Genomic DNA, 26,157 nt, shown 5'->3' with positions numbered 1-26,157 from the left:
GAACCTGGGAGGCGGAGGTTGCAGTGAGCCGAGATCGCGCCACTGCACTCCAGCCTGGCGACAGAGCGAGACTCCGTCTCCAAAAAAGAAAAACAAAAAAGAAAAAAACAGCTATTACAAGTACACTAAAGGGTGTAAAGGAAAACATGAACATAATGGATAATCGACTATATATGTAAAAGACCCAAATCAAACTTCTATATGTGAAATATATCTAAAATACCAAATTCACTGGATGGTATTAATAGCTGGTTGAAAACTACAGAAGAAAACATCAGTGAGGCCGGGCGCGGTGGCTCAAGCCTGTAATCCCAGCACTTTGGGAGGCCGAGACGGGCGGATCACGAGGTCAGGAGATCAAGACCATCCTGGCTAACACGGTGAAACCCCGTCTCTACTAAAAAATACAAAAATCTAGCCGGGCGAGGTGGCGGGCGCCTGTAGTCCCAGCTACTCGGGAGGCTGAGGCAGGAGAATAGCGTAACCCTGGGAGGCGGAGCTTGCAGTGAGCTGAGATCCGGCCACTGCACTCCAGCCTGGGCGACAAAGCGAGACTCCGCCTCAAAAAAAAAAAAAAAAAAAAAAAAGAAAACATCAGTGAACCTGAAGATACAGCAATAGTAATTATCCAAAATGAAACACAGAGAGAAAAAAACCGGGGCAGTTGGGGTTGGGTGGGGGGATTAAAAACAGAGCCCCCTCGTGGGACAATAGTAATCAATTTAACCTACATAAGATTAGAGCCCAAGAGAGAAAGAGGGACAAAAAACCTCATGAGTAGCTGGGACTACAGGTTCTCACCACCACGTTGGCTAATTTTTGTATTTTTTGTAGAGATGGGGTTAGGCCATGTTGCCCAGGCTGATCTCAAACTCCTAGGCTCAGCCTACCAGAGTGCCGGGATTACAGACATGAGCCACCATGCTCAGTCTGTTCTTAACACTATGTGACTTGCGCAAATAAAAATCTATCTGATTCATGGTTTTTTATCTGTAAAATAAGGCTAGTATCTGTCATATCTATCACACACGGTTATCAAGAGCTACAAATAAAATTAAAAGGGTTCTATAAACTGAAAGCTAAATAGCAACTTGACTAAGAATAATTAAATATTTAGGGAGAAGGTTGTCAGACCAATACCCATTCTTTTTTAATCAAATGTATTTCGTGAGTGGCCAAGCATGGTGGTTCATGCTTGTAATCCCAGCACTTTGGGAGGCCGAGGTGGGTGGATAACTTGAGGTCAGGAGTTCAAGAGCAGCCTGGCCAACATGGTGAAACTCCGTCTCTACTGAAAGTACAAAAAAAAAAAAACTTAGATAGGCATAGTGGCTTGCACCTGTAATCCCAGCTACTCAAGAGGCTGAGGTAGGAGAACCACTTGAACCCAGGAGGCGGAGGTTGCAGTGAGCTGAGATCGCACCATTGCACTGCAGCCTGGGTGACAGAGTGAAACTCTGTCTCAAAAAAAAAAAAAAAGAACAATTACGTTAAACCATATGAAAATGTTTTTATAAGTCAAATATGATGAAATATTGGTAATTTCTTATAGTTCAATCTAACAAAAATGAAGGAAGAAAACAATGCCTAAAGTGGACCTAGCTGGCAGGGGAGGAGAAGCAATGGGCTGTGCTGAGGGAAGGGCACTGGGAAATATTTTGGTACAGAAAATTCCCAAATCACTGAATATAAAATATTTTCCCAAAAATAACACTTACATATAAGCCCTGTAAACTCTGAAGCTGTAACTCTGTACTCTCCAGAAGCCCACACCGCTACACTATTTATCTGTGGGTGTGGGGCAGCAAGATGTGTATGGAGCCAGTGCGAAGGAGAGGCAAACAGGTTGAGTATCTGGGCTAAAGAATGGGAATTTCCACAAGAGGAAGGGAAGCACACCAATTTCTTCTGACTTCTGCCCTAATTTCTCCTATTTCACATACACTTTCAAGTTGAAAATGAAAGTATACCAATAGTAAAAATTCTTGGCCGAGCGTGGCGGTACACGCCTGTGGTCCCAGCTGCTCAGGAGTCTGAGGTAGAATTGTTTGAACATGATGGGAAGCAGAGGTAGCAATGAGCTGAGATCCAGCCACTGCACTCCAGCCTGGGTGACAGAGTGAGATTCTGTCTCAAAAATAAATAAATAAATAAATAAAATAAACAAACAAATAATAAAAGGATACCAATAGTACAAATCCTTGAAACTTTTGTTTTTGTTTATTTTTTTGAGACGGAGCCTAGTTCTCTCACTCAAACTGGAGTGTAGCGGCGCGATCTCTGCAAGCTCCACCTCCTGGGTTCATGCCATTCTCCTGCCTCAGCCTCCTGAGTAGCTGGCGCACGCCACCACGCCTGGCTAATTTTTTTTGTATTTTTTAGTAGAGACAGGATTTCACTGTGTTAGCCAGGATGGTCTTGATCTCCTGACCTTGTGATCCGCCTGCCTTGGCCTCCCAAAGTGCTGTGATTACAGGCGTGAGCCATCGTGCCTGGCTGATGTTTTTCCTTTTTTTTTTTACAATTATAAGAAGTTTCAGGCCAGGCGCCATGGCTCACGTCTGTAATCCCAGCACTTTGGGAGGCTGAGGTAGGCGGATCACCTGACATCAGGAGTTCGAGACCAGCCTGACCAACATGGAGAAACCCCATCTCTACTAAAAATACAAAATTAGCTGGGCATGGTGGCACGTGCCTGTAACCCAGCTACTCGGTAGGCTGAGGCAGGAGAATCGCTTGAACCTGGGAGGCAGAGGTTGCAGTGAGCCGAGACCACGCCATTGCACTCCAGCCTGGGCAACAAGAGTAAAACTCTGTCTCAAGAAAAAAAAAGAAAAAGAAAAGCATCACCACCACTGGACACACTAAAAGCTGCTATCAATACACATAATAGTCAGGTTCTAATAAACCTACCAAACTCAGAGTTTTAAAGTGAAATTGTGTCAAAGTACAGCCTTTCTTGTTAAAAAAAAAAAAAATTAAAATATAAAAATATGAAAATGAAATAGTGGATTTTCAACTATTTCAAAACTCTGCTGCCTAGTTACTTCTGAAAGAAGACTTACAGGGCCAGACGTGGTGGCTCATACCTGTAATCTCAACACTTTGGGAGGCCAAGGTGGGCGGATCACAAGGTCAGAAGTTTGAGACCAGTCTGGCCAACATGGTGAAACCCCATCTCTAGTAAAAATACAAAAATCAGCTGGGCGTGGTGGCATGTGCCTGTAGTCCCAGCAACTCGGGAGGCTGAGGCAGAAGAATCACTTGAACCTGGGAGGCAGAGGTTGTAGTGAGCCAAGATTATGCCACTGCACTCCAGCCTGTACAACAGAGCAAGACTCCATTTCCAAAAAAAAAAAAAAAAAAAAAAAAAAACCAAAGACTTACACAGCAAAAATTATTTGCGCTGTCCTTAATGTATGGCTAAGTCTAGTATTTATATCTTAGTATTACAGACCGCTTCACAGGCCAGAGAAATGTTCCAACCTTGACAATATGAGAGCAAAAGACCTTACATATTACTTTCCCTCTGAAAAGTCACCATCTTTCAGAAAAATTTCAGTAATTTTTGAATTTATCTGGTTTTATACAGGGAAAAAAGTAGTCTTCTCAACTATCCTTTTTCCCCTTATACATGAGAGCAGAGTCTTCCTTTGATAGGCAGTATTCCAAATTTGGCAAAACTTAATTCCTTTACCCAGAGGATTTACCCCTTCCTTCAAAGTGTACACATTTAAATACCATGCATGTATGTATGTATGTATGTAGAGATGGGGTCTCACCATATTGGCAAACCGGTCTCAAACTTCTGGCTTATGCGATCTGCCACCTTGGTCTCCTAAAGTGCTGGGGTGTGGGCCACCGTGCCTGGCCTTCTGTAATTTATTTACTGATTGATTGACTGATTGAGATGGAGTCTTGTTCTGTCACCCAGGCTGGAGTGCAACAGAGCAATCTCGACTCACTGCAAACTCCGCCTCCTGGGTTCAAGCGATTCTCCTGCCTCAGTCTCCTGAGTAGCTGGGATTACAGGTGCACGCCACCACACCTTGCTGATTTTTGTATTTTTAGTAGAGATGGGGTTTCCCCATGTTGCCCAGGCTGGTCTTGAATTCCTGACCTCAGGTGATCCACCCGCCTTGGCCTCCCCAAGTGCTGGGATTACAGGCGTGAGCCACCGCACCCGAACTGTTTATATAAATGTTCTTGACCTTATTCCAAAGCTTTATTGGAGACGCTTTGGAAGGATTATATAAAGGGTGTGAAGCATTCCAGTTTATTTCACATTTCTCTTAAGGCAGTGAACAAAAAGCATTATCTTGAATGATCTCACCTACAACAACAAAGGGGAAACGGAAGACCATTTACAAATAAGAAAACTGAAGGTTTGAGAGATTAACTTGCCCAAGGTCATAATAACTGGTAAGTGAGCTGGGATTTGAATCCAGGACTGCAGTTCCAAAGCCCATTCTATTTTTCCATTTACCACAATGCTTTTCCTCTCATCACAAGCTTCACATGACTGTAGGACCTTATCTCTTCTGATTTTACATCATATATAATAGGTGTGTCCTCAGTAAATGGTTGCTATCGTTTGAATGTGTCCCCCAAAGTTCATCTGTTGGAAACTTAATCCCCAATACAAGTGCTGAGAGACGGGACCTTTAAGAGGTGACCAGGTCATGAGAGCACTGTGGCCTCATGAATGGATTAACGCCCTTATTTCCGTTGCCCGGGAAGTGGGGTTCTGATAAAAGGATGAGTTATGCACATTCCTTGTGCAAGCCCACCCTTTCTCTTGCATTCTCTTGTCCTTCCACATTCTGCCATGGGATGATGCAGCAAGCCAGCCCTCACCAGATAGGGCCTCTCAATCTTGGACTTCCCAATCTCCAGAACTATGAGCCAAATAAATATTTCTTTACAAATTACCCAGTCTTGGGTATTCTGTTAGAGCAACACGAAATGCACTAAGACAATGGCACTAATTAACAGATGGCATGATATTTGTTCATGATTAAAATTCTCCATTACATCCCTTTCTTCATCATTGAAGTTACTGTCTACTTTATGCTGTTTATCACATTACAGAGCTGATATGGTCAGTGTAATTATTTTCAGAGTTCTGCTAAATGACTTGCAGGGCGGTCTTTCTCGTTTAAACTTAAATTACAAGTGAAGTACCAGAGCATTTTTTTTTTTTTTTTTTTTGGAGACAGAGTTTCACTCTTGTCTCCCAGGCTGGAGTGCAATGACACGATCTCCGCTCACTGCAACCTCCACCTCCCCGGTTCAAGCAATTCTCCTGCCTCAGCCTCCTGAGTACCTGGGATTACAGGCATGTGTCACCATGCCTGGCTAATTTTTGTATTTTTAGTAGAGATGGGGTTTCACCACGTTGGCCAGGATGGTGTCGAACTCCTGACCTCAGGTGATCTGCCCGCCTCGGCCTCCCAAAGGGCTGGGATTACAGGTGTAAGCCACCACACCCGGCTGGTACCAGAGCATTTTTAACACAATTTCTTTTGCTGTCATTTTTTCAAAACTTGTATTTCAACTGATTTAGAATTTATATTCATATTCTCATGGTTAATTTTACTCACTTACCATTTCATTTCATTGCTTATCATGCTTATGATTTTAAATATATATAACATTTTAATTTTTATTGTTGTTTTTTTTTGAGACAGAGTCTCACTGTTGCCCAGTGCAATGGCATGACCTTGGCTCACTGCCACCTCCGCCTCCCAGGTTCAAGCAATTCTCCTGCCTCAGCCTCCCGAGTAGCTGAGATTACAGGCATGCGCCACCACATCTGACTAATTTTTGTACTGTTAGTAGAGACGGGATTTCGACGTGTTAGCTAGGCTGGTCTCAAACCCCTGACCTCAGGTGATCTGTCCACCCATCTCCCAGAGTGCTAGGATTACAGGTGTGAGCCACCACGCCCAGCCTATCACATTTATTTTTTAAAGAAACACAAAAACATTTTAAAAATTTGTTTTATTTTACAAGTGTATAGATCCAGGATACAAGTCAGCACCCATTTTTACTATGATTCACCCTATCAAGAATCCTAGGTGTTATTAGAGCCTTTAATAGGAAAATGTACAGGTCCTGTAAATATCACACATTCAGTCAAACAAAATTTTCTGATTTCAGTAAAATTATTAAAGCTGAATGACTACAGATGTCTGGTTCTCTTAAGTCATTGTTTTTAGATTCCAGTCCACACTCCTTGTTCCTTCACACTCTATTTTAATGCAGATACAAAGGGTAGTACTGGCACAGTTCTGAGGGCCATCACTTAGGGTTCTTTCTTAAGTTTCAAATCTAAGGCAACCAAATTAAGATGAGTCACTAACTGACCTCTGGTTTTATCAGAGTATTGTTCTCAAGTTGAAGGAGCTAAAGCACCCCTTACAACTCACAAATTAGGCATGCAGAAGATGAAATCTACTCATTAACAAGATTAGGAGGCTTTTGTTTTGTTTCATTTTGTTCTGTTTTTGAGACAGACTCTCACTCTGTTGCCCAGGCTGGAGTGCAGTGACGTGATCTCAGCTCACTGCAACCTCCGCCTCCCAGGATCAAGCGATCCTCCAGCCTCCGCCTCCACAGTAGCTGGGATTACAGGCATGCACCACCATGCCCGGGGTAATTTTTGTATTTTTAATAGAGACGGAGGTTCACCATGTTGGCCAGGCTGGTTTCGAACTCTGGACCTCAGGGGATCCACCCACCTCAGGCTTCCAAATTGCTGGGATTACAGGTATGAGCCACTGCTTCCGGCCTAGGAGGCATTTTAAAGCAGTTCAATTAAGAATTTAAGGCCATGGGAGGCCGAGACAGGCGGATCACGAGGTCAGGAGATCGAGACCATTCTGGCTAACACGGTGAAACCCCGTCTCTACTAAAAAATACAAAAAACTAGCCGGGCGAGGTGGCAGGCGTCTGTGTTCCCAGCTACTCGGGAGGCTGAGGCAGGAGAATGGCGTAAACCCAGAAGGCGGAGCTTGCAGTGAGCTGAGATCCGGCCACTGTACTCCAGTCTGGGCCACAGAGACAGACTCCTTCTCAAAAAAAAGAAAAAAAAAAAAGAATTTAAGGCCAGTGTGGTGGCTCAGGCCTGTAATCTCAACACTTTGGGAGGCAGAGGTAGGCAGATCATGAGGTCAGGAGATCAAGACCATCCTGGCTAACACGGTTTCACTAGCCATCCTGGCTAACATGTCTCTACTAAAAATACAAAAAAAATTAGCTTGGCGTGGTGGTGGGTGCCTGTAGTCCTAGCTACTCGGGAGGCTGAGGCAGGAGAACGGCATGAACCTGGGAGGCGGAGCTTGCAGTGAGCCGAGATCACACCACTGTACTCCAACCTGGGCAACAAAGCAAGACTCTGTCTCAAAAAAAAAAGAATTTTATTAACATGAACCAACAATTCAAGAAGAGTTAAGAAGTACTGAAGGGCACTAGGTGCAGTGGCTCACGCCTGTAATCCTAGCACTTTGGGAGGCCGAGGCGGGCGCATCACAAGGTGAGGACATCGAGACCATCCTGGCTAACACGTTGAAACCCCGTCTCTACTAAAAATACAAAAAATTAGCCAGTCGTGGTGGCGGGCACCTGTAGTCCCAGCTACTCGGGAGGCTAAGGCAGGAGAATGGCATGAACCTGGGAGGCAGAGGTTGCAGTGAGCCGAGATTGCGCCACTGCACTCCAGCCTGGGCAATAGAGCAAGACTTCGTCTCAAAAAAAAAAAAAAAAAAAAAAAGTACTGAAGGGCTCTTTTTCTGATTCTCCCAACCATTTCCTCTACTATACACCTATAGCATTTAATTTATTCTTCTCTTCTGACACTTATTACTTTAAAACTTGTATTATGGTTTTCAGTAAAGACATCTTTTTCTTCTAGACCAGTGCTATTCATAAGAAGTATGTGAGACACATACATAATTTTATGTTTCCTGGTAGTCATTTATTTTTAAAAAGTAAAACTGATTTTATAATTTATTATTTAACCCAATATATCAAAATTATTTTTTAAAGACATAAACAATATAAAAATTATCGGGCCGGGCACGGTGGCTCACGCTTATAATCCCAGCACTTTGGGAGGCCAAGGCGGGTGGATGACCTGACGTCAGGAGTTCGAGACCAGCCTGGCCAACATGGCAAAACCCCATCTCTATTAAAGATGTAAAATTTGCTGGCCATGGTGCCACATGCCTGTAATCCCAGCTACTTGGGAGGCTGAGGCAGAAGAACTGCTTGAATCTGGGAGGCAGAGGTTGCCCCTTATACGTGAGAGTGGAGTTTTCCTTTGACAGGCAGTATTCCAAATTTGGCAGAATTTAATTCTTTCACCCAGAGGATTTACCCCTTCAAAATGTATATATTTTGAGATCATGCCAGTGCACTCCAGCCTGGGCAACAGAATGAGACTCTGTCTCAAAAAAAAAAAAAAAAAAAAAGTTATTGTGGGCCAGGCGTGGTTACTCATGCTTGTAATCCCAGCACTTTGGGAGGCTAAGGCGGGTGGATTACCTGACGTCAGCAGTTCGAGACAAGCCTGGCCAACATGGTGAAACCCCTTCTCTATTAAAAATACAAAAATTAGCCGGAAGTGGTGGCGTGTGCCTGTAAACCCAGCTACTTGGCAAGCTGAGGCAGGAGAATTGCTTGAACTTGGGAGGCAGAGGTTGCAGGCAGCCAAGATTGTGCCACTGCACTCCAGCCTGGGCCACAAGAGTAAGACTCTGCCTCAAAAAAAAAAAAAAAATTATGGTGATATTTTACATCCTTTTGGTACTAAATCTTCAAAATCAAATGTGTATTTTATACTTACAGCACATCTCAATTCAAACAGGCCACGTTTCAACTGTTCACTAGCTGCACGTGGCTGCTGACTGCCACAGTAGACAGTACAGTCCTAGGTTACTTATGCCTTAGGGATGGGAGAAAAATGAACTATCACACAGCTGGACTGACTTGCTTTCAAATCTTGACTCCACTACTCACAAGCCCTGACGCAAGCTATTTAGAACCAGTTTTCTCACTAAAAAATAATAGGATGTAATAGGTTGGGTGCCATGGCACATGCCTATAATTCCAGCACTATGGGAGGCCAAGGCAGGAGGACTGCTTGAACTCAGGAGTTGGAGACCAGCCTGAACAAGAGAGTGAGACCTCATCTCTACAAAAAAAACTTTTAAAATTAACCAAGTATGGTTATTACTAGGGGGCAGATACTCAGGAGGCTGAGGTGGGATGATCACTTGTGCTCGGGAGGCAGAGGCTGCAGTGAGTCATGATCATGCCTCTGCACTGCAGCCTGGGCAACAGAGTGAGACCTCATCTCAAAAAAAAAAAAAAAAGAAAAGAAAAACCACCAGGCACAGTGGCTCACGTCTGTAATCCCAGCACTTTGGGAGGCCGAGGCGGGCGGATCACCAGGTCAAGAGATCAAGACCAGCATGACCAACATGGTGAAACCCCGTCTATACTAAAAATACAAAAATTACCTGAGCATGGTGGGGTGTGCCTGTAGACCCAGCTACTTGGGAGGCTGAGGCAGGAGAATCGCTTGAACCCGGGAGGCGGAGGTTGCAGTGAGCTGAGATCATGCCACTATCCTCTAGCCTGGATGACAGAGCGAGACTCCATCTCAAAAAAAAAAAAAAAAGAAAAGAAAAAAGAAAAAAAAAAAGCTCTGGTGATAGATGGTGGTGCAAGAACATCATCTGAGGTCAGGAGTTCAAGACCAGCCTGGCCAACATGGTGAAAACCCATCTCTACTAAAAAAACAAAAATTAGCTGGACATGATGATGTGCACCTGCAGTCCTAGCTACTCAGGAGGCTGAGGTAGGAAAATCGCTTGAACCCGGGAGGCAGAGACTACAGTGAGCTGAGATCACACCACTGCACTCCAGCCTGGCCGTCAGAGCAAGACTCTGTCTCAAAAACAAAATCAAACAAACAAAATCAATAATAATTATAATAATAAAACATCTCTCATAAAATTAAATGAGATAATGCCTAGAAAGCATCTAGTCCGTCAGGACAGGGCACGCAGAAAACCCTCAGTAAATGCTACCTATTATTATTAGTAGCAGTATCCTTGAACACTGAGCAGTGTCTTGCACACAGGTTTCAATAAATGTTTGCTGAAATTAGAAAAACTGGCCAGGCGCGGTGGCTCACGCCTGTACTCCCAGCACTTTGGGAGGCCAAGGCAGGCAGATCACGAGGTCAAGAGATTGAGACCATCCTGGACAACATGGTGAAAACCCGTCTCTACTAAAAATACAAAAAAAATAGCTGGACATGGTGCCAGGTGCCTGTAGTCCCAGTTACTCGGGAGGCTGAGGAAGGATAATCACTTGAACCCAGGAGGCGGAAGTTTCAGTGAGCCAAGATCCTGCCACCGCACTCCAGCTTGGTGACAGAGTGAGACTCTGTTTCAAAAAAAAAAGAAAAGAAAGAAGAAAAATTAATTTACATGATAGCCTATAAGCCATTGTAATTGCTGTTTTAAAAATATGTAAGTTGCCGGGCGTGGTGGCTCAAGCCTGTAATCCCAGCACTTTGGGAGGCCGAGACGGGCGGATCACAAGGTCAGGAGATCGAGACCATCCTGGCTAACATGGTGAAACCCGTCTCTACTAAAAATACAAAAACTAGCCGGCGAGGTGGCGGCACCTGCAGTCCCAGCTACGGGAGGCTGAGGCAGGAGAATGGCGTGAACCCGGGAGGCTGAGCTTGCAGTGAGCTGAGATTTGGCCACCGCACCCAGCCTGGGCAACGGAGCCAGACCCGCCTCAAAAAAAAAAAAAAAAAAAAAATGTGTGTATATGTGTGTGTGTGTGTGTGTGTATATATATATATATATATATATATATAGAAAGTAAGGCCAGCTGCGGTGGCTCACGCCTGTAATCCCAACACTTTGGGAGACTGAGGTGGGTGGATCACCTGAGGTCAGGAGTTCGAGACCAGCCTGGCCAACACGGTGAAACCTCGTCTCTACTAAAAATACAAAAATTAGCCGGGTGTGGTGGCGAGCGCCTATAATCCCAGTTACTCATAAGGCTGAGGCAGGAGAAAGGCTTGAACCCAAGAGGCAGAGGTCGCAGTGAGCCGAGGCCATTCCACTTCACTCCACCCTGAGCAAGAGCGAAACTCCACCTCAAAACAACAACAAAAACATATATATACATACATATCTTATATAAAGAGGAGACTTTTGTTATTGTTCCTGAGTAAATTTGTTTTGAACACATTAGGAGAAATGTACAAAAGACAAATGCAGCATTTCATCTTTTGGACTGTTCAGGTATTTTATTTCCTTCTACAGAACAATGAATTATTAAGCAACTATATACTGTAAAGCATTCTCATCAAGAGATTTCTTAAAAAGTATTTGCCGGCCGGGCGCGGTGGCTCAAGCCTGTAATCCCAGCACTTTGGGAGGCCGAGACGGGCGGATCACGAGGTCAGGAGATCGAGACCATCCTGGCTAACACGGTGAAACCCCGTCTCTACTAAAAATACAAAAAATTAGCCGGGCGTGGTGGCGGGCGCCTGTAGTCCCAGCTACTCGGAGGCTGAGGTGGGAGAATGGCGTGAACCCAGGAGGCGGAGCTTGCAGTGAGCCGAGATCGCGCCACCGCACTCCAGCCTGGGAGACACAGCGAGACTCCGTCTCAAAAAAAAAAAAAAAAAGTATTTGCCATAAATGACAATACTACTTTACAGGTAATTCTCAGTTATCTGCTGGAATATTTTTATCTCGGGTAGGGATAAAAACATCCTGTTTCCAAACTTTATTTGGAGAACCAATCAGAGGTGAATATACGACCCTTTATGATCTGGACTGAAAACATTTTCAAGTTCTCTATTTCAGTCAGTACAGCCCCTTTAATAATTCCTCAAAGCATCTCCCCTTCCTACCTGTGCTACGACTCTCCTGCACGTTTTATATTCCCACAGATCACAAAATCACAAAGCACCAGAGCTGGAAGAATCTTAAGAGATAATCCAAGGCCAGGAGCGGTGGCTCACGCCTGTAATCCCAGCACTTTGGGAGGCTGAGGCGGGTGGGATTACCTGAGGTCAGGAGTTCAAGACCAGCCTGGCCAACATGGTGAAACCCCATCTCTACTAAAAACACAAAAATTAGCCAGGCCTGGTGGCTGGCACCTGTACTCCCAGCTACTAGAGAGGCAGAGGCAGGAGAATCGCTTGAATATAGGAGGCAAAGGTTGCAGTGAGCCGAGATCACGCCACTACACTCCAGCCTGGGTGACAGAGCAAGACTCCATCTTAACCAAAAAAAAAAAAAAAAAAAACAGAGAGATAATCCAGTGTTAGTGTTTTCCGAAGCGTGTGCTATTGGTAATATGCAAGATGATTTCAGGTGGTATGTGTTGGTACTGTATACGTTATAGTCATATATTTAGTTTCATACATATTAGAATGTACCTAGCACATCAAATTCATGAGTTCATGTATATTTCCGCTTAGAACAAGGCTAAGTGGTGGTGTGTACCATAGTCCCAGCTACTCGGGAGGCTAAAGTGGGAAGATAGCTTGAGCCCAGGAGTTCGAGGTTGCAGTGAGCCATGGATCATGCCACTGCACTCCAGCCAGTCTGGGAGATACAGCAAGACTCTCCAAAAAAAAAAAAAAAAAGAACAAGGACAAAGCTAAAGTAGACAATCCTTGCTTAAGAAAAGAGACCAGGCTGGCGCAGTGGCTCAAGCCTGTAATCCCAGCACTTTGGGAGGCTGAGACGGGCGGATCACGAGGTCAGGATATCAAGACCATCCTGGCTAATACGGTGAAACCCCGTCTCTACTAAAAAATACAAAAAACTAGCCGGGCACAGTGGCGGGCACCTATAGTCCCAGCTACTCGGGAGGCTGAGGCAGGAGAATGGCGTAAACCCAGGAGGCGGAGCTTGCAGTGAGCTGAGATCCGGCCACTGCACTCCAGCCTGGGCGACAGAGCAAGACTCCATCTCAAAAAAAAAGAAAAGAGACCGGGTGCAGTGGCTTACACCTGTAATCCTAGTACTTTGGGAGGCCAAGACAGGCAGATCACCTGAGGTCAGAGGTTCAAGGCCAGCCTGGCCAACATGGCGAAATTCCCGTCTTTACTAAAAATACAAAAATTAGCCGGGTGTGGTAGCGCACGTGTGCAGTTCCAGCTACTTGGGAGGCTGAGGCAGTAGAATCACTTGAACCCAGGAGGCAGAGGTTTCAGTGAGCCAAGAATGCACCACTGCACTCCAATCTGGGCGACTGAGAGAGATTCCATCTCAAAAAAAAAAAAAGTGATTGAAATTTCAAGCTAAGAATAGCAGAGCTGGGTTCCACCCAAATCTAAATTCTAATTTTGTGCTTATTTCACTGCCCTAAAATAATTTACTATCTGTATGACATCAAGTGATTAACACTCTCTTATATAATTGTTTCTTGATCACAACAATCTCATTTATCAAACCAACTGTAAGCAATGGTGGTGTCTTAAAGCACAATTGTCCTTCCACAATGATAGGTGTATAACAGATCAACAATGACTTGATTATGTGGTTAGATTGCTTCCAACCACTGAGAGACAGCATAGGAGGAAATTCCATATTGGCTCAAACAAAACAATGATAATATATCCTAAAGCCAAACAAAGTTTGGATTAACTGCTGTTTGAATTATTCATTGTCACTGATTTCCTCCATGAATGAATATGGAATCAGAAGCTGGCATATATATAATCCTAGAAACTTTACAATATATACATACAGAGAATATATACAGGAAACGACTCATACAGGTTAGACAGCAGAGATCTTAGAAACTGTACTGTAGGGGTTGGGTGTGGCGGCTCCATCTGTAACCTCAGCATCCGGGAGGCAGAGGAGGGTGGGTCGTTTGAGCTCAGGAGTTTGAGACCAACCTGGGCAACCCAGCAAGATCTCGTCTCTCTTATAATTAAAAAAAAAAAAACAAAAAACGCTTCCAGTGTTCTAGTACAAATCCTGCTTAAGGTGAACTGGGATTTGAAACTCTTTTCATAAAGCAGAAATTCAGTTTATGATGCACTTAGACTAATTAAATTAGCGTTGGGTGATAATGCCGATACATCTGCCTGAGAAATCTACAAATACTTCAATGCACTGTTACAACTCAATTGTTCTTGTGTCCCATTTAGCATACATTTATAAACCTGTAGCATTCTCAATAGTCACATACTCTTTTCCTTAGCCACAACCACCCATGGTAGATTAGAAAGAGTATGGTCTTTTAATATAAAAAGGACTTGCTGAATACCAGCTCTACCACTTAGGATACGACATCAGACAAGTTACTATAGCTCTTTGAGCCTATTTCTCTGCTAAAATAATAACACTAGCACTAATCACCTCACATGACTATCAACAGCGAGACAATAGAGATGGTGTAGTACACTATCTCAAGTATACAGTTAAGTGAAAGGTTAAGAGCAGCGTAACAAAAATGTTTACCTATGAGTCTAAAAGGGGGTTTATGGTTTGCAACACTGAAATGTTAATTTCTGTTCAATACCTAAATTAGTTTATTTAAACATTTACAAAGCATTCACTCTGTGCAAACCTTAGAGTATGGTTACAAATTTATAATCAGAGACTGATATATGAAGAAAAGGTGGCAAGAAAAACATTTTTTATCGTTTTTCTTTTTAGTGTCAGAATTACTTGCAACAGAAAGATTTCATTATACACTTAAATACAAAAACAAAACAAAAGCTTCTAGCTTTTATTTTTATTTATTTATTTTTTTGAGACGGAGTCTCGCTCTGTTGCCCAGGCTGGAGTGCAGTGGCTGGATCTCAGCTCACTGCAAGCTCCGCCTCCTGGGTTCACGCCATTCTCCTGCCTCAGCCTCCCGAGTAGCTGGGACTACAGGCGCCCGCCACCTTGCTCGGCTAGTTTTTTGTATTTTTTTAGTAGAGACGGAGTTTCACCGGGTTAGCCAGGATGGTCTCGATCTCCTGACCTTGTGATCCGCCCGTCTCGGCCTCCCAAAGTGCTGGGATTACAGGCTTGAGCCACCGCGCCTGGCCAGCTTCTAGCTTTTAAAAAGTATTTATCGAAGATATGCATTGAAGTATTTGAAATGACAGCATCTGGGATTTGCTTTAAAATATGCCAGCCTCCCAACCCTGTGCCCTAAAAATAAAAGGGTGGCTTACGACTGTAATCCCAGAACTTTGGGAGCTCGAGGAGGGCAGATTATGAGGTCAGAAGTTTGAGACCAGTCTGGCCAATATAGTGAAACCCTATCTCTACTAAAAAATACAAAAATTAGCCAGGTGTGGTGGCAGACACCTGTAGTCCCAGCAACTTAGGAGGCTGAGGCAGGAGGATCACTTGAAATCGGGAGGCTGAGGTTACAGTGAGCCGAGATCGCGCCACTGCACTCCAGCCTGGGTGACAGAGTGAGACTACATCTCTCAAAAAAAAACAAAAACAAAAATCAAAAAGGGTGGGAACAGTTGAAGCTGGGTGATGTATACCCAGGGACTCATTACCCTATCTCTCTACTTCTGTGTAAGAAAATCTACAGGCACAGTGGTTTATGCCTGTAATCCGGCAGTTTGGGAGGCCGAGGCAGGCAGATCACCTAACGTCAGGAGTTCAAGACCAGCCTGGCCAAGGTGATGAGGAGGCTGACACAGGAAAATCACTTGAACCCAGGAGGCAGAGTTTGCAGTAGGCCAAAATTGTGCCACTGCATTCCAGCCTGAGTGACAGAGCAAGATTCCATCTCAAAAAATAAAACCAAAAAAAAAAAAAAAAAAAACAGCTGAGTGGCTCACACCTGTAATCCCACCACTTGGGGAGACCAAGGTGGGCAAATCGTGAGGTCAGAAAATCAAGACTATCCTGGTGAACATGGTGAAACCCTGTCTCTACTAAAAATACAAAAATTAGCTGGGCGAGGTGGCACGCGCCTGTAATCCCAGCTACTCGGGAGGATGAGGCAGGAAAATCACTTGAACCAGGGAGTCAGATGTTGCAGTGAGCTGAGATCGCACCACTGCACTCCAGCCTGGCAACAGAATGAGATTCCGTCTTAAAAAAAAAGAAAAAAAAATCTAATCTATGAACATCACAAACTTCTTTTTTTAGAGACGGTAAATCACTATGTTGCCCAGGCTGGTACTGAACTCCTGAGCTCAAGCTATCCTCCTGCTTCAGCCTCCCAAAGTGTCAGGATTTCAGGCATGAGCCACCGCACCTGGCTGAACACCATAAACTTCTAAGGAACCAAGGTCTCCATCTGAAACTTCAAAATACAAGACACTACTGGAAAAAAACAAAAAACAAAAAAGTGCTACTGGCCATTTCAACCAAGAATACATAAAGTATTTTAAAATGACCAGCAACATCAAGCATGCCTTCTTTATCACATACTAGGCAATAGTATCTTCTCTTTCTTTGGTATTATTACTCCACCTACTAGAACAGCTCAGGGAATATTTTTTCTTTTTTGCCTTATACTTTCTTTTTTTTTTTGAGACGGAGTCTCGCTCTGTCGCCCAGGCTGGAGTGCAGTGGTGCGATCTTGGCTCACTGCAAACTCCGTCTCCAGGGTTGACGTCATTCTCCTGCCTCAGCCTCCCAAGTAGCTGGGACTACAGGCGCCTGCCACTAAGCCCGGCTAATTTTTTGTATTCTTTAGTACACCCAGCTAATTTTTCATATTTTTTAGTAGAGACGGGGTTTCACTGTGTTAGCCAGGATGGTCTCGATCTCCTGACCTCGTGATCCACCTGCCTCAGCCTCCCAGAATGCTGGGATTACAGGCGTGAGCCACCGTGCCCGGCCTGCCTTATACTTTCTAGTTCTTTGTTTTTATTTAAATAACTTGAACTACTACTAATTATACACACACAACTAGAACTACTAACACACCATTACTGGCTATTACATCTATTATTGAATAGTGGACCCATGATATACTTGGCCTTTTTAAAAGCATGACACATCTGAGAGCGTTAAAAAAAAAAAAAAAAAAAAAAAGAATCCCAAGGCCAAGGCACAGTGGCTCACACCTCTAATCTCAGCACTTTGGGAAGCCCAGGTGGGAAGATCACCTGAACCCGGAAGGCTGAGGCTGCAATGAGCTCTTGAACCCAGAAGGTTGAGGCTGCAGTGAGCTATCACTGCACCATTGCACTCCTGTCTGGATGACAGAGTGAGAACTTGTCTCCAACGTAAAACATATTTTTCAGAAAGAAAAGTTCCGTAAGTTTCCAAAAAGCAAAAGTTGTTTGACACATGCCAAGTACTACAGTGAATTCACATGAATGAAGTGATATGTAGGCACTGTACTAGGCATCATAAGTATTTTACAGATGACAAGAATTTGGAAGGGTGTGCACAGATCATATGGAAATATGACACCCTTTTATATGGTATAAGTTACTTGGGCGTCCTCAGATTTCAGTATCTGAAGGAGGCCTGGAACCATCCTCCAGTGATACCAAGGAACAACTCTACTCATATGCTCTGCCTTTTCATAATTCCAATAATGGATACAGATAGGACAATGTTCCCTGCATTTGTATCCAAAGAGATAGAAAAGTACGTGTATCTATTTCACTATCAAACAGTTCTACTTACTGAACAACAAATACAAAACATATTCCATACATGTTTCTTCAAATGTGCCTAGCTCGTTTATTTCTTTAAGTTATGCTCTTTCAAACACATAGATCAGATTTAATTAACTCCCAGACTAAGCAGAATGAAATTTCCTTTCACTGTCTTTAAAGAAAAAGAAAATAGGCCAGGCACGGTGGCTCACGCCTGTAATCCTAGAACTTTGGGAGGCCGAGGAGGGCGGATCACGAGGTCAGGAGATCGAGACCATCCTGGCTAACACGGTGAAACCCCGTCTCTACTAAAAATACAAAAAATTAGCCAGACGTGGTGGTGGGTGCCTGTAGTCCCAGCTACACGGGAGGCTGAGGCAGGAGAATGGCATGAACCCGGGAAGTGGACCTTGCAGTGAGCCGAGATCGTGCCACTGCACTCCAGCCCGGGCGTCTCAAAAAAAAGAAAAGAAAATAAGGTGGGCACAGCGGCTCACACCTGTAATCTCAGCACTTTGGGAGGCCGAGATGGGCAGATAACAAGGTCATGAGATCAAGACCATCCTGGCCAAAATGGTGAAACCCTGTCTCTACTAAAAATACAAAAATTCGGCCGGGCGCGGTGGCTCAAGCCTGTAATCCCAGCACTTTGGGAGGCCGAGACGGGCGGATCACGAGGTCAGGAGATTGAGACCATCCTGGCTAACCCGTGAAACCCCGCCTCTACTAAAAATACAAAACTAGCCGGGCGAGGTGGCGGGCGCCTGTAGTCCCAGCTACCAGAGGCTGAGAGGCAGGGAATGATGTGAACCCGAGGCGGAGCTTGCAGCTGAGATCCGCCACTGCACTCCAGTCTGGCGATAGATGAGACTCACCTCAAAAAAAAAAAAAAAAAAAAAAAAAAAAAATTAGTTGGGCGTGGTGGCACGCAACTGTAGTCCCAGGTACTCAGGAGGCTGAGGCAGGACAACTGCTTAAAGCCGGGAGGTGAAGGTGGCAGTGAGCCGAGATCACGCCACTGCACTCCAGCCTGGTGACAGAGTGAGACTCCGTATCAAAAAAAAAAAGAAGGCCGGGCGCGGTAGCTCAAGCCTGTAATCCCAGCACTTTGGGAGGCCGAGACGGGCGGATCACGAGGTCAGGAGATCGAGACCATCCTGGCTGACACGGTGAAACCCCGTCTCTACTAAAAAAAAAAAACACGAAAAACTAGCCGGGCGAGGTGGCAGGCGCCTGTAGTCCCAGCTACTCGGGAGGCTGAGGCAGGAGAATGGCATGAACCCGGGAGGCGGAGCTTGCAGTGAGCTGAGATCTGGCCACTGCACTCCAGCCTGGGCGGCAGAGCGAGACTCCGTCTCAAAAAAAAAAAAAAAAAAAAAAAAAAAGAAAAGGAAAAAGAAAAGAAGTTTAAAAATAACTCCACCTCCTGAAGAATATACACAGGTGTTCACAGTACTCTTCTTTCAGTATTTCTGTATGTAAAAACTGGAGGAAAAAACATTAAATTGGGAATTTGGCTCCTACCCCTCCCCCTAAACCCCCAAAACTCCCATTTCCAATTTACATGACACCTTTCCTCCTCTGGAGCATAAAAGTGCCTCCTTTAAGTGGAGGTTTCCAAATGTCCAGAATACACATGAAGAAGGATATATACACTCCTTGCATAGGCACTTTTTGCCACTTTCCCTAATAATGTGCTGTTTCTGGCCCGGCACAGTGGCTCACGCCTGTAATCCCAGCACTTTGGGAGGCCGAGGCAGGCGGATCACTAGGTCAGGAGATCGAGACCATCCTGGCTAACATGGTGAAACCTCGTCTCTACTAAAAATACAAAAAATTAGCTGGGCGTGGTGGCGGGCACCTGTAGTCCCAGCTACTCGGGAGGCTGAGGCAGGAGAACGGCGTGAACCCGGGAGGCGAATCTTGCAGTGAGCCGAGAACGCTCCACTGCACTCCAGCCCGGGCGACAGAGCCAGACTCCGTCTCAAAATAAATAAATAAATAAATAAATAAATAAATAAATAAATAAAGTGCTGTTTCTACCACAAACCACTAATAATGTGTTTGGTCACCAGTATTAGGATCGTAGTTTGATGAAACGACATCTATTATGTGTCCTCAAAGAGCAAAAAGAAAATTCCAAAAAGTTTGACACCCCGAGTTAGGAATCTTAGCTGTATCTAACAGAGGACTATCCTTCTAGCCTTCAAGCTGAAGATGAGAAGTCAGGTAAGGCCTTGCATTTCCAGTGGCTCTGGAAACTTCCTTTCTTTCTGTCTCCTGCTTATGTATGTCTTTTCCTCTATCTGAATTGCTTTTGTATAGAATACTAGAGCATGAGATGAACCAAGAGTAGCAAATTTCTACAAGTCAGTGGTCTTCCTATAACTTGAACGCCTTAAACAAATCTGATACTACAATTAAAAAAAAAAAAACCAACAGCTAAAAACAGTATCAAGTAGCAGCTTTATTCTATGTGTCAACCTTTAGGGCTAATTCTAATACTTACACCTCTGGAAAAAGTTTCTACTGTCAGATTTGCTCCCAAACTTTGAGAATTGTCAAATATGCACTTATAGTCTGCAGCATTAAACCTAGATTATAAATTATCAATGTCACTTAACTGAATCACACCAAGCAATGGCAAATCTAGATTTCATTAACAGATACTGTTAAAATCACATTGAGACCTCAGAAAGGCAAGACCCCATAACCCAGCCACAAACACAGCTTCAAATGCTTCCCCAACTTTTCAAGCTTTGGGGCGCCAAGTCACTAGGAGTTAACAGCCTAAACATGGGGTTCAATACAAACTGACCAAAGGAAGTGAAGAAAACAAAGCATACATTATTTCAGCAAGAAGATGGATTTGCGAATTACATCTACTGTAATAAACAGCAGATCAAACACCTACTGCTAATAAATAGATCGTTCTTTACAGCCTAAGTACGCCAGGCATTTTTTTATGTTTAAATGGCTTGCCACAAATTGTCCTAGTCGAAACTGATGGCAAAATCCTAAACTGGTCTTCGGCGAGGAGACACTCGGTATAGAGGATCACACAAAAGACAGGAGCGAACAGACACGCTCTGGGCCTCGGCGGATTGCGGCCAGGAGTCCAGGTCTTCGTCCCAGACCCCGGCAACAGGGAGGGAAATAAGGGCGAGGGAATGAAGAAGTGGGGGTGGGATCCTTTTCCCTGAATGCGCCTGGGAATGAGGAGCAAAGAGGGAAGGAGCGAGTGCAGCACAGAGGAAGCGAGAAAAGCAGCCGACCGGCGTCAGCGTCTTCCAAGGCTGGCAACACCCTCGGGCCCGCACCAGGCCTGGCCCTCCCGGCTTCGTCCCACCTCCTCACCTCCCTCACATCCTGCAGGCACTCGAGCACCGCCAGGTTGTTGCTCCAGGTGTGCTTGGGGCACACGCGGGTCACGTCCTCCCTGCAGGACTCTTCCTCCGCCAGCTTCCAGCCCCCACCAGCCCCCGCTCCTCCTCGCCGAGCCGGAGGCCCACCCGCCGGGAAAGGCGGCTGTGGCGGCTGAGGCTGCTGTTGCTGTTGCTGTTGCTGTTGTTGCTGCTGCTGCTGCTGCTGCTGCTGCTGGAGCTGCGATGACTGAGGCAGCTGGGGTAGCTGCTGACCCGCCGGGCCGCCGCCTCCGGCCTGCCCTACGAAGGACACAAAGTTGGCGCCGGGGCCCTGGCCCTGGCTATGGACGCCCAGGCCGGGGAGTTTCTCGGCCCCGGCCGCGGCTAGCAGCAGCAGCTGCAGCGCCGCCGACAAGCGGAACATCCTCCGTACACGTCCACACGCCGCCATCTTGGGTCCGCGGCGAGCTCGACGCACTCGCCGGCGCCGCGTATTTAAATAAGGGGGCGGAGACGCTGGGCGTGGCAGCGTGGCCCTGCCGAGGCCCGCCCCTGCCGGCGCCGAGCCGCAAGTCCAGAGTGGGGCGAAGGAAGAGGCCAAGCTGAAAACCGTACACGCCCTGGACCCGCGGTTGGGAGAGCGGCGCTCCTTACCCCGGGGGTTGGTGGAGTTTCTTAAAAAGCCCGGGCAAGGCGGCCTAGTCTAATTCCCTTTCTTGTCACAGAAAAAAAATCAAGGGAATTGGGGTTGCCACAACCAAAATGGCCGGTAGAATATGTCGCCGGTTCAATGACTTGGAAAACAAAAACTTTATATGTAGAGGTGAACTTTGCACAACCAGGTGTGTTACGGAATCGGAAAGCTTCTCCTTGCATCGCTCCCTCCTTCCTTCCACCTGCCTCAGAAGTCTTTCCTAGCCAAAGAGAGAGACAGCATTGAATAGGGTTAAGAGCATAGGTCTTGGGGTAAGAAAAAAATTAAGGTTATAATCCTTGCTCTGGTAGAGTGGGCAAGAGCTCAAATGTAAAGTACCATTGACAAGATTCAAAATAATAATAAGGGAAGTGCCTGGCCCACAACATGGAACTCCAAAAGTCATAGCCAGTATTGTTAAACTGTGAAGCCCTTTGTGCGTAAATCCTGATTTTAAACCAACATTTAGATTCATGTTTAAAGGATGAAAAAATAATAATAAAACACACTTTGAGGACTCGGGTTAAGTCTGTGTCGGTAACTGTTCTCATTGACCTGCATGCAATATCGCAGGCACCCCACGCTAGCATCCCCTCCCTGTCCTTAGGAGAAAGGATATGTTCCCAAAGCCTCTTCACATCCGCTGTGTAATCTGAGCCATGCATCAGGCCTGCGTTAGGTTCTCACTTAGCTGAAGAATGGCACAGAGATGTTAACAGTTCTGTGCGGAGGGATTAAATGAGCGGCCCAAGAAGAACTCTGCTATCCTGTAGACAGCCAGGCTAGCCACCAGAATCCCTGGGGCTTCCCACCACCCTGGTGCACTTTTATCCCACTTTGTCCATGCACATGTTGGGGAATCAGGGCAGTTTGGGATGTGTAATCTTCCCTGGTCATTGTGTCCAAAAATGCAGCTTCTGCTGTCCTGACCCACAAATGATCAGTCAAGACCAGATTAGACATAACTAGAACCTGAGAAGTCAGGAGCTCAGGGAACCTAAAAGGAGCCCCTAAGACTGAAGATATTCTGTGAGTACAAATTACCCACTGTGGCTGACCCCAGGCCTCTATCATGGGGAATGAGAGCTTGTTGGCATCTCCACCAACGGTCACCTTTGTTACTGCCTTAAAATGATCGTGAGGCTGCTGCTAACCTTGAGCATTGACTAAGGCAGCCCCATGTTTATTAGCAAACACATGGCATAAGTTTCAGTCAGGCTGGAGACATCACCAGAAGTCCTTGAGATGTCACTAGGTTATGTTAATTTTTTTTTTTTTCTTTTTGAGACAGAGTCTCACTCTGTCACCCAGATTGGAGTGCAGTGGCGCGGTCTCTGCTCACTGCAACCTCCACCTCCTGGGTTCAAGCAGTTCTCCTGCCTCAGTCTCCTGAGTAGCTGGGATTACAGGCATGTGCCACCACACCCGACTAATTTTTGTAGTTTTAGTAGCGACGGGGTTTTGCTACGTTGGCCAGGCTGGTCTCAAATTCCAAACCTCAGGTGATCTGCCTACCTCGGCCTCCCAGAGTGCTAGGATTACAGGCGTGAGGCACCGCACCTGGCTTCCATTAATTTTCAATGCTGGGTCTGCATGTGTTTAGACAAGTGGGAGATTATTTTAAGCCAGTTTAACTAGAAATTGACAATCCTAGACAAGCCAGCAGTTACTTATCTTTCAGCCTAAACTGAGGAAACCACAGCCACGGATTGCCTCCAGAGATAGGGAGGAGTACACATGCCTATCTTGAAATCTCAGTGACCAAGAAGCAAGAAACTGAGATAAATCTGGGAACCTGGCCAGCTCGGGCTGTGTCAGGCAAGCATAGACAGAAGCCACGAGCCCCCAAACCCGTGGAAAGACAGTTGCCCTAATTCAGGTCTCCTGGCCTAATTGGCTTTTCAATATAAAATATACTAACTATATCAGAAACGGGGAATCCTTTTTTCTTTTTTCTTTTTTTTTTGAGGAGTCTTGCTGTGTCGCCAGGCTGAAGTGCAGTGGTGTGATCTCGGCTCACCGCAACCTCTGCCTCCCGGGTGCAAGCGATTCTCTTGCCTCAGCCTCCCACCAGGCCCAGCCATGAGCATTTTCCTTGTTTATTTTGAGACAGGGTCTCCCTCTGTCACCCAGGCTAGAGTGCAGTGGCATGATAATTGTGGCTCACTGCAGCCTCAATCTCCTGGGCTCAAGCAGTCTTCCCGCTTCAGCCTCCTCAGTAGCTGGGACTACCGGTGTGTGGCACCATGACCAGCTAATTATTTTTTTGTAATTTTAGTATTTTGTTTTTGACACAGGTTCTTGTTCTGTCACCCAGACTAGAGTATAATGGCATGATCATGCTCACTGCATCCTCAGCCTCCCGAGCTCAAGTGATCCTCCCACCTCAGCCTCCCAAAGTTCTGGGGTTACAGGTGTGAACCCTGCACCTGGCCTGTTGAGAATTTGTTTTTGTTTTGTTTTTTTTGAGACGGAGTGTTTTGCTCTTGTTGCCCAGGTTGCTGTACAATGACATGATCTCAGCTCTGCAACCTCTGCCTCCTGGGTTCAAGTGATTCTTCTACCTCAGCCTCCCCAAGTAACTAGGATTACAGTTGCCTGCCACCATGCCTGGCTAGTTTTTGTATTTTTAGTAGAGATGGATTTTACCATCTTGGCCAGGCTAGTCTCGAACTTCTGACTTCAGGTGATCGCCTGCCTCGGCCTCCCAAAGTGCAACTATGAAAAGAGGGCTCTAAAGTGTTTCAAAATCAGAAGTTAATAACTAGTTCAAGATTCTAAGGAGGTGGGAATAAGCGTTCAAAATGAAGGCCTGTTAGGTGTGGTGGCTGACACCTGTAATCCCAGCACTTTGGGAGGCTGAGGTGGGTGCATCACCTCAGGTCAGGAGTTCGAGAGGCACCTGACCAACATGGAGAAACCCCGCCTCTACTAAAAATACAAAAATTAGCTGGGCATGGTGGTGCAACCTATAGTTCCAGTTACTCAGGAGGCTTAAGCAGGAGGATCACTTAAAAGTGGCAGGTGGAGATTGCAATGAGCTGAGATCCTGCCACTGCACTCCAGCCTGGGTGACAGAGTGAGACCCTGTCTCAGAAAAATTAAAAAAAAAAAAAAAAAAAAAAAAAAAGGAGGTCGGTGCTGTGGCTCATGCCTGTAATCCCAGCACTTTGGGAGGCCAAGGTGGGTAGATCACTTGAGGTCAGGAGTTCAAGACCAGCCTGTTCAACAAGGTGAAACTCCATCTCTACTAAAAATACAAAAATTAGCTGGGTGTGATGGCAGGTGCCTGTAGTCTCAGCTACTCAGGAGGCTGAGGCAGGAGAATCACTTGAACCCGGGAGGCAGAGGTTGCCGTGAGCTGAGATTGCGGCACTACACTCCAGCCTGGCTGACAGAGTGAGACTCGATCTCAAAAAACAAAACAAAACAAACCAAAGAAGACCTGTGTGCTGAATTGAAATGAGAAAAAGAGAACAGGAGGCTGAGGCAGGAGAATAGCTTGAACCTGGGAGGCGGAGATTGCAGTGAGCTGAGATGGCACCATTGCACTCCAGCCTGGGTGACAAGACCGAGACTCTGTCTCAAAAAAAAAAAAAAAAAAAAAAGAGTGGAAGAAGCAGTGGGTGGGTGAGTCAAAGAACTGGCCAGAAGTCAGATCATATCAGATCATATAAAGCCTTTTCTTTTCCCTTTAATAATAATAATTATTATTATTTAATAGAGGCAGAGTCTCACTCTGTTGCCCAGGCTGATCTTGAACTCCTGGGCTCAAGCGATCCTTCTGCCTCGGCCTCTCAAAGTGATAGGATTACAGATGTAAGCCATCATGCCTGGCCAATATAAGGCCCTGTAAACCCTATACATACATGTAATAGTGGATGCTTCTGATTTCAAACATGACTAAGACCTTGTATTTCCACTGAAATAAAACCATGAAAACTAGTTAAAACATATAAAATATCTTTGGAAGGAATAAGAAAGAAACCAATGCAGTCAGGAAATGAGAAGCTACAATCCTTGAGAAAAGTGGTGTACACAGGGAAGCTCCAGCCCAGATTTTTATTTTTATTTTTTTGAGATGGAGTCTTGCTCTGTCACCCAGGCTGGAGGGCAGTGGCGCGATCTTTCCTCACTGCAACCTCCACCTCCTGGGTTCAAGCAGTTCTCCTGTCTCACCCTCCCGAGTAGCTGGCATTACAGGCGCCCCCCACAATGCCTGGCTAATTTTTGTATTTTTACTGGAGACGGGGTTTCACGGTATTGGTCAGACTGGCCTCAAACTCCTGAGCTTAGGTGATTCACCTGCCTCGGCCTCCCAAAGTGCGAGAATTATAGGCATGAACCACCACACCCGACCTCAGAATTTTTTTTTTTTTTTTTAAGCATACTGTCCAAATTTTGGCTGAGAGGAATTGAGGTCCTCTAGAAAGTAACAATCTTTTTTTTTTTTTTGG

At 45.4% G+C, this 26,157-nt stretch overlaps 1 protein-coding gene across 1 annotated transcript in view; it reads right to left on the bottom strand.

The window, feature by feature from the left end:
• The window catches only part of GLG1 (golgi glycoprotein 1), a 147,985-nt gene extending 126,483 nt beyond the window's left edge, over positions 1 to 21,502 (bottom strand). The window contains exon 1 of the mRNA XM_031658095.1: positions 20,999 to 21,502. Within this exon, the coding sequence (XP_031513955.1) occupies positions 20,999 to 21,457 (459 nt within the window). The 5' untranslated portion in view covers positions 21,458 to 21,502. The remainder of the gene's footprint in view (positions 1 to 20,998) is intronic.
• Positions 21,503 to 26,157: the final 4,655 nt, after the last annotated feature.

The sequence above is a fragment of the Papio anubis genome, chromosome 18 (genome assembly GCF_008728515.1).
Source record: "Papio anubis isolate 15944 chromosome 18, Panubis1.0, whole genome shotgun sequence".
NCBI classification, from domain to species: Eukaryota; Metazoa; Chordata; class Mammalia; order Primates; family Cercopithecidae; genus Papio; species Papio anubis.
The sequence above is the reverse complement of the archived record's forward strand: the minus strand, read 5'-3'. Positions and strand labels throughout refer to the sequence as shown.